The following is a 9,146-nucleotide window of genomic DNA, read 5'->3' on the forward strand; positions in this document are numbered from 1 at the left end:
AACGCTTCCATGCACTGTTTTATATTTTTAGTTTATTTTTATAAAGAATGATTTTATTTATTATATGGCATCTTTTGTACTTGGTGCTTCCTTTAGAATAAAAAAATATATTTTTAAGTCAAGTTTAGTAGTAGCACACTAATTCTGTAGAAATTCTAAAAATGACATCGTTTCTAACTGGGGGGAGCTAGGAGTTATCGTTTAAGACCTAAAGTTAGGGTTAAGTGCAGCTCATTAATGGTCATTCACTTGTCAAACAAATACACTCAATGAGGGAACCATGTATCAAGGGTTTTCAAATATTTTTCTGCAACCATCTAGCCCCTCTTCCAATACTTGTCTAAATTGATTGAAGGAAGGAGATGGATGTATTGAAGTTGATTTAAGTGTGCTATTGTTTTTCAATAAAAACTCTTTGTACAGACTAAGTTTACCATATTTAGTCTTTGATGTTTATTAGCTAATCTTGGAAGTTGTTTTGATTAATGTTGATGTGAATTACAAGATTTCTTTATATATCTGTACATTTGGAAATGTAAAGAAGAGAACATTCAGAATCAATCAAACAGGTTGTTGATTGAAATTTCTCTGCAATACTTTGTTTTTCCTTTGTTTTCCAACAATTGGTGTCAAAGCTTGCCAGGTTGATCTAGGCAGTCTTTAATGGCTAATCACGGACAATCTACAATAGTTCCCATCTATGGTGGTGAGAACTATGATTTTTGGAGCATCAAACTAAAGACTTTCTTCCTATCTCAGGATCTCTAGGATGTGGTAAAAAAAGGTGTTTCAACCCCTGCATAAGGAGCTTTAGATCTGCTCAACTCAAACAGGAGAATACCAAGGATGTCAAGGCTTTGTTTATACTATAGCAAGCCGTGAGTGAATCCATTTTTCCTAGATTGATGAGGGCTTCTACATCAAAGGCGACTTAGGAAATTCTGCAGTTGAAGTTTCAAGGAAATGCTAAAGTAAAATTAATCAAACTTCAAAGATTAAGAAGAGAGCTTGAAAACTTAAAAATGAAGGAATTAGAAGATGCAAAAGATTATTACTTCAGATTGATTGAAATTGTCAATCAAATGCATGCCTATGGTGAAAAAGTTGCTAATCAAAGAATTGGTCAAAAAGTTTTGATAAGTCTCTCAGAAAAATATGATCATATTGTTGCTGCAATTGAAGAATCAAGGGATCTACAAACCTTGACTATTACAGAATTGATGGGATCATGGCAAGTTTACGAACAAAGAGTTGCTAGAAGAAGCGATGGCTCACTGGAGCATGCTTTCCAATCCAAGGTAAATCTGAAAAATAAGAAAGTAAAGGATTACAAGAAGAAGCCACAAGGTAATAAAAAAAGGCATATATAACACTCAGAAAGAAGGAAAGACAAAAGGGAAATAAAAGCAAGGTGAGTTTTCACCTTGGGGCATTTGCAAAAAAACCAATCATCTTGAGAAAAACTGTTACCATGCCAGGAAGCCTCAATGCTGGAATTGCAAGAAGTTTTGACATATGGAAAAAGATTGTCGATTCAAAAACAATAATCAAGCTCATTATTCAGAAGAAAAAGAAGATATTGAGCATTTGTTTTTTGCTTGTCAGACTCTTACAAAGGATGAAGATTTATGTTTTATTGATAGTGGTTGCAGCAACCACATGGCATCAGATGAAAGTATTTTTACTGATCTGGATTCCTCTATCAAAACTAAAGTTAAGATGGGCAATAGAGATTTAGTTGAATCTAGAGGCAAAGGTACAGTGGCTATCTCAACAAAGAAAGGTACAAGGTTCATTAAAGATGTTTTGCTTGTTCCTAGTCTTGATCAAAATTTGGATGATGAATGGTTATTCTTTATACTCTGAGAACAATCTGTGCAAAATATATGATGAGAAGAAGAAAGTTGAATTTGCTGAAGTTAAAATGGGAAGAAGTAGAAACTTTCCTGTTCAATGGAGTTTTCCTAAAGCTATGGTGGCTACAGAGGAAGATTCAATGTTATAGCATCAAAGGTTTGGACACTACAACCTCAACTCTCTAAGACAACTGCATCAGAAAGAAATGATGAGAGACGTGCCTCTCTTAGAAAAGAAGACACAAATATGCGAGGGATGCATGCTTGGGAAACAACACAAGCAACCCTTTCCTTCTGAAAGTACACGAAAGGCAAAGGAGAAGTTAGAGCTTGTTCACACTGATGTGTGTGGTCCAATGAGAACTCATACCCACAATCAAAAAAGGTATTTCATTCTTTTCATAGATGATTTCACTAGAATGACTTGGGTGAATTTTCTTTGTGAGAAATTAGAAGTTTTTGGAACTTTCAAGAAGTTCAAGTTAATGGTTGAAAATCAGTGTGGGAAAAAAATTAAAACTCTGAGAAGTGATTGTGGTACTGAGTATAACTATAAGGAGTTTGAGAAATTTTGTGAAGAAGAAGGGCTAGAGCATCAACTAACAGTTGCATACTCACCCCAATATAATGGTGTTTATGAGCACAAAAACAAAACAATGATGGAGATGGCAAGATCAATGTTACTGGATAAGTGTTTGCCTAAAAACTTATGGGCTGAAGCAGTTAACAGTGCTGTATTTTTGCTCAACAGAGTACCAACAAAAGCTGTAGAAAACCAAACACCTTATGAGGCTTGGAGTGGCATAAAACCCTCTGCAAGTTTTCTAAGGGTGTTTGGTTGTATATGCTATATTCATGTTCCATCTCAGAAAAGGCACAAGCTAGAAGAGAAGACTGAGAATGGCATTTTTCTGGGATATAGCACTAAGTCAAAAGGTTTTTAGAATATGAAATTCAATGCGTATGCTTCCTAGGATTAGGAAGCTGAGAAGGTGATTCAGTAGAGTGTTGAAGTTTCAATTGCTCAACCACCCGAGATAGAGGAAGAGTTGGAGGATGGCATGAGCAGTACTATGGAGGATGAGACGAGCAGTCCTATATCAACTCAAAAATTATCCTCTTCTAATAGTGATGATGATTCTTCACCAGGCTCACTTATAAGAAGAACAAGAATATTGAGTGAAATCTATGGACGTTGCTATTACTCTTCTCTTGAACCAGAGAATGTTGCAACAGCATCAAGGGAAGAAGTTTGGGTGAAAGCAATGGAAGAGGAGATAAAAATGATTGAAAAGAATGGAACTTGGGATTTGGTGATCAACCTGCAAACAAAGAGATCATTGGAGTTAAATGGATCTCCAAGATGAAACTGAATCTAGATGATTCAATCTTGAACAATAAAGCAAGGCTAATTGCCAAGGGCTATGTACAACAGCCAGGAGTTTACTACAATGAAACTTTTGCACCAGTAAAGTTTCACCAGTTGCAAGGATTGATACAATTCAAGCACTTGTTGCACTTGCAGCTCATAAAAGTTGGAATATTTACCAACTTGATATCAAGTCAGCTTCTTAAATGGTGTCCTGGAAGAAGAAGTTTATGTTTATCAACCAGAGGGTTTCATAGTAGAAAAAGGAAAAGTTTTCAAATTGAAAAAAGCACTATATGGGCTGAAGCAAGCACCCCGAGCTTGGTATGGGAAGATGGATATTTTTCAGACCAAGACTTCAGGAGAAGCAAAAGTGAACCAACCTTGTATGTAAAGGCACAAGGTAATACTGAAATTCTCATTATATCCTTGTATGTTGATGATCTAATTTTTACTGGAAACAGCGCAATAATGATTGAGAAGTTTAAAAAAGATACGATTGCTAATTTTCAAATGAGTGACTTGGGACTGATGAACTATTTTCTTGGAATGGAAGTAAGCCAAGAAAAAGATGGAATTTTTGTTCACAAAAGAAGTATGCAGAAGATTTGCTAAAGAAATTCAATATGTTATTATGTAAGTCAGTTGCAACACCATTGATTCCTAATGAAAATTGAGAAAATAAAATGTTGTCGAGAAAGTGGATGCATCAACCTACAGAAGCCTAGTGCGAAGTCTGCTTTATTTGTGTAATACCAAACCAGATATCTTGTTTGCTACAAGTTTGCCATCAAGGTTTATGCAAAATCCAAGTCAAGTTCACTTTGGAACTACTAAGAGAATTCTTAGATATTTGCAAGGAACAATCATCTTTAGTATATTGTATGAGAAAAGATAAAAAACAAAGTTAGTTGATTTCACTAATAGTGATTGGGCTGGATCAACTGATGGCATGCAAAGTACTTCAAGGCATTTTTTTGGTCTTCAATATGGTATATTTTCATGGAGCTCGAAGAAAGAAGGAAATGTAGCTCAGTCCACAGTTGAAGTTGAATATGTTGCTGCAGCTGGGGCAGCAAATCAAGCAATCTGGTTAACACGAATCCTAGAAGATATGAGGGAAAATCAACAAGGTCCAATTGATATCTTTTGTGACAACAAATCTGCAATTGCTATCACTAAGAATCCTATTCAGCATAGTCGTACAAAGCACATAACAATCCAATATCATTTTCTAAGTGAAGTGTAAGGACATTGAATTAAAATTTTGCCGCTTTAAAGATCAGCTTGCAGATATCTTTACAAAAGCTCTTCCTAGAGACAAGTTTCAGTTTCTCATAATGATGCTTGGAGTTTTAGAAAAACACATCAATGAGGAGTATTGAAGTTGATTTAAGTGTGCTGCTGTTTTTCAATAAAAACTCTTTGTATAGACTAAGTTTACTATATTTAGTCTTTGCTATTTATTAGCTAATCTTGGAAGTTGTTTTGATTAATGTTGATATGACTTACAAGATTTCTTTATATATCTGTACGTTTGGAAGTGTAAAGAAGAGAACATTCAGAATCAATCAAACAAGTTGTTGATTGAAGTTTCTCCGCAAGACTCTGTTTTTCCTTTGTTTTCCAACAAAGTCATGTGCATGTCTTGACTGAAGCACTCCACTTAAGCTCTCTCTTCTTTTCTCTACAAACCACCATCATATGTCCACCATTCAACTACTAGTCTTCATGTTGGGAAGCATCATTGGCAGCACCTGCAAAAGCTTAAAGACCATGGCACATGAGGGATCAAAATTGAGAAGGGTTGGACTGATTTAAAGCCAAAAATAGCCAACAGCTCCTAGTATTCAATGGGGAACAAAAAGTTTCAGATGTGAAGCTTGAAACCTTTGCACCTTTTCCACTCACTTGGTCTTGGACCTTAGGATAATAATGCATTGCACACACAAAGGAAATAGCAGCTGAAGTGGGTTAGCTTACAATGGCCAAGGGTTGGTAGTTCGACACAAAGGAAATGGTGGCTTGTGTGGCGGGTTCCATGGTAACTAGTCCTTGGTGGCAATAGATGGACCAGTACAGAAAGGGATCTGCAGCTTGAGTGTTTCCATGGTGGTGCTATGGGCATGGAAGAGCTACTGGATGCGGGGTTCTTTGCTGTTGTTTCCCATGGTTACCTAACCTGGGGGGGGGGGGGGGGGGGGGGGGGGGGGGGGAACGAAGAATAGGGAGGAAGGGTTCTTGTGTGTGTGTGTGTGTGTGTTATTGAATCCAATGTTTCAAGTTTCGTGTAATTATATATCTACATATTGATTTTGATGATAATAAATGAATTCAAAGAATAAAAGAGTCTCAAACTCAAGTTGTCTACACAATGGAGTTAAGCACATCAAGGAACCAAGTATGAGCAAGAAGGGAACAAGTTCACATTAAAGCTTATAGAGTAATTTTGTACATCTCTTGAAAAATTTGAAATTATGATTAAGGTTCAAAATTAATAATTTTATCATAAAACATTAAAATACATTTTTCACATGTGCATAAATATTTTGAAAATTAAATTTGAAAATTTTGAAAGATGATTGATTGTCATCTTTTACATGTGTATGACATAATTAAAGGTTTGAATTTTGAAAATATTAAAAATAATTGATTGTCATCTTTCACATATGCATGCTTTTTTTTTAATATTTTCAAAAGTGATTAATGCTCTTTTTTACTTATGCAAAAAGTAGATGATTTTTTTAAAAAATTTTGAAAATATTAAAGATGATTGATTGTCATCTTTCACATGTGCATGCTTTATTTGAATATTTTTAAAAGTGATTGATACTTTTTTTGACTTATGCAAAAGGTAGATGATTTTGTTTGAAAATTTTGAGAAGTAAATAGTACTTCTTTTGTCATATGCGAAAAGTAAAAAGATTAGGTTTGAAATTTTTGAAAAGTGAATGATGTTGTTATTGACAAATGAAAAAGAAGAAACTTTTATTTGAAATTTTTGAAAAAGTGAATGATGTTGTCTTTGACATGTGAATCTTTTTAAATTTGAATATGAAGTCTCATATGCCTATTAATAGATCGTTTGAGAGTTTCAAATTTATAACACCAAGAGCATATAACATTCATTCAAATCTTTCATTCTCTTTTCTCTAAGCATTAAGCCTTAATCCTTGTTCATTTTGAGAGAGATATAGTTTGTGTTGTATTGTTCTTATTTCACTCATTGATGAGTGTTCTTTGATAACCTAACCACTATCAACTCTTGTATCAGTAAAAGGGTGTGTATAACCCTTGTGTGTGTAGAATAATTGAATTATCACGTGTAAGGTGATTGCAAGTGTAGAGGGTGTTCTACATGTATCCTTTGTAGATGTGTTGTTCAAATGTGTAATAGGTTTCTATCTCCACCTGAAAAAGTTTGAATAGTGAATTTGGGGATCCTCAAGGGGTAGCTTGAGGGGAAAACGTAGGCAGTGGGGCCGAACCCCGTTAACATACTGAGTTTGCTTCTCTTTTATCCTTACTCTTTATATTTATTGCTGCTTTGTATTTTGTTTATATTTTATATTGTGTATTTGATATATAATTGTTAATTCTTAAATACAACTCAATTCACCCCCTCTTGTGTTAGTCATCTGGGCAACAATCAATATCAGAGTAAGGACTCTATTATAAGATTAACTATCTTTTGAGTTAAGATCTTATAACTAATATTGCAGTTTTATTTGGTGAAAGTCAATCTAGCAGTCGGCCTTCACTCTTTTGTGGAGATAATTACTCATTCTGAAAAATTAGAATGAGAATATTCCTTAGGATCAAGGTCAAGAAATCTGGAAATGCATTGTAAATGGACCTTATATTCCAACAAAGGTGGTTGATAGAGTATGGGTCAAAAAAGAAGAAGAGGAGTTTGATCGTGAAAACAATAGATTTTATACATTGAATTTAACTACTATGAATTTTTTATATAATGCTTTCAATGGAAATGAGTTTAATAGAATAATGACTTGCGCTGCGGCAAAGGAAATTTGAGATAACTTGGAAGTTACTTATAAAAGAACTTCGCAAGTCAATGAATCAAAAATTTATATTCTTACTCATGAATATGAAATGTTTAAGATGATTGATGATTAATCTATTTCTAGTATGTACACTCATTTTACTAACATCATAAACAGTTTGACAGCTTTTGGCAAAGTTTATTACAAGGTGAAGATAGTAAGAAAAATTATCAACTCTCTACCAAAAAGTTAGAAATCAAAAGTGACGCGATTCTTAAAACTAGAGACCTCATGTGACGCCCCCAAATCCCCACGCACGGACACGGGGAAATCGAGACGTCCGGATGGTGACAACCCGGGTCACCACCCTATCGACGAGTGCCAAGTGTGTGCAAAAGCAACATATGTGCACGAAGAAACACGCAGCGAATAACGAAAGTCATATAACTAAGTACCAGAATTTTTTCTTAATATAAAACAAGCTGTTTAAAACATACATAAATAAAATATTACAAAAACACAAATATAGTTTTAAACCAAACTATAAAGCATAACTTCGACTCAAAACTCTGGCGGAGCCGCATCCTCGGGCTTAGCCTCCTCCTCCTCCTCGAATCCTGCACCAAAATCTACGGAACCAAAAATGGTACCGCAGGTAAGTAAAATCCAAACACCACCAGATAAAAGCATATAGAACTCAAGCAATATGCATGAAGTGATGCCAATACGCAAACCCATAAAAACATATTTTTTTCCACACATGCCAAAAAATCTCATTTGGCCCAAAAACAAACCCTTTCCAAATATCACGCCAAAAGTCACATTTGGCCCATAACCATCACAAACCATTATCCAATTTAATCCGTATGCACCATGACCTCCCCTAAGGGTCATCCGCACACCCTGGCTCCAGTGCCACACCGCGGGTTACAACCACGCATGTGACACCTAACGAGCGATACCCAGTTCCGCGCCCCGCGCTTTCGTAGCCAAGCATCCTCTAGCCCTCACCAGTGAAGGGCCACGGAGTCAATGCGTAGAGCGATGTACGGTTCCGCGCCCGGCGCGTTCGTAGCCAAGCATCCTCTAGCCCCCGCTCCCGTTGTCCCAGCGACAACCCAGGGGATATCACTTAGTTTATTCTGCTCCCGAGTGACCAGAGGAGCTCCACCAAGATAATACCCCATCCCGGCTTGGGGTCGTGATACAGACGCACTCGTAAGTCCACTTACGCCAATAAACAGGCTTTTCTCAATTAAACAAAAACACACGTGCATTCACCATGTAAATGCTATATCAATGCAACAAAATAATCAACCAACATAAATCAATAAAACAAGCAACTTCGTCCTCCATCCATCCGACCCCCGAACTCCTCGGACTCAGTCCGGAATCAACCAACCAGCAGATAAAATTATTGAATGAGCAATATATATTTAAATCTGAAAATAGGGTTTGGAAAATACTTACGGCGCTATATGGTATTTTTAGAAAGCTTGCAGCGTTGCAAACGGCGGAGAAGAAACAACGTAACAGTGAAAATTCACTGTGGCCGTGGGTTGTAAAATATCCACTTTTGAACGGGGACAAACCAGGGCTTGGGATTGATAGGAAATGGTCTAAGGATGATTATGAAGCTATTGGAAGTGGTGGTTGGCCATGGGTGGCGGCGAAAACGGTGAAGGGAGGCCGGATTTTCCAAAAAGGAAAGTTAGCTCGTGGTAGCTGTTCCGGTGGCTATTAGGGGCCGGAAATGGGTGGGTTAGGACGGCAAGGAACCGGTGATGAAGTGATGAAGAAGTGGTGGCAGGAGGTGGAGCGACGGCGGTGGATCGGGGCAAAAACCGTGGGGCTTCAAGGGCGTTTTCCGGCCAAACAACTGGTCGGATGGGACTGAGGTTCAGTGGGGAGGTGTGC

The 9,146-nt window shown here is 36.7% G+C and overlaps 1 protein-coding gene across 1 annotated transcript; it reads left to right on the top strand.

Moving 5' to 3' along the window:
* The first annotated feature begins 1,022 nt into the window (after window positions 1-1,022).
* Window positions 1,023-1,866, top strand: LOC122304701. Its single transcript, XM_043116971.1, has 2 exons — window positions 1,023-1,298; window positions 1,606-1,866. The coding sequence occupies exons 1-2, from the start codon at window positions 1,023-1,025 to the stop codon at window positions 1,864-1,866; spliced, it is 537 nt and encodes a 178-aa protein (XP_042972905.1).
* The last annotated feature ends 7,280 nt before the right edge of the window (window positions 1,867-9,146 follow it).

The sequence above is a fragment of the Carya illinoinensis genome, chromosome 3 (assembly GCF_018687715.1).
Source record: "Carya illinoinensis cultivar Pawnee chromosome 3, C.illinoinensisPawnee_v1, whole genome shotgun sequence".
In the NCBI taxonomy this organism is placed as follows: domain Eukaryota; kingdom Viridiplantae; phylum Streptophyta; class Magnoliopsida; order Fagales; family Juglandaceae; genus Carya; species Carya illinoinensis.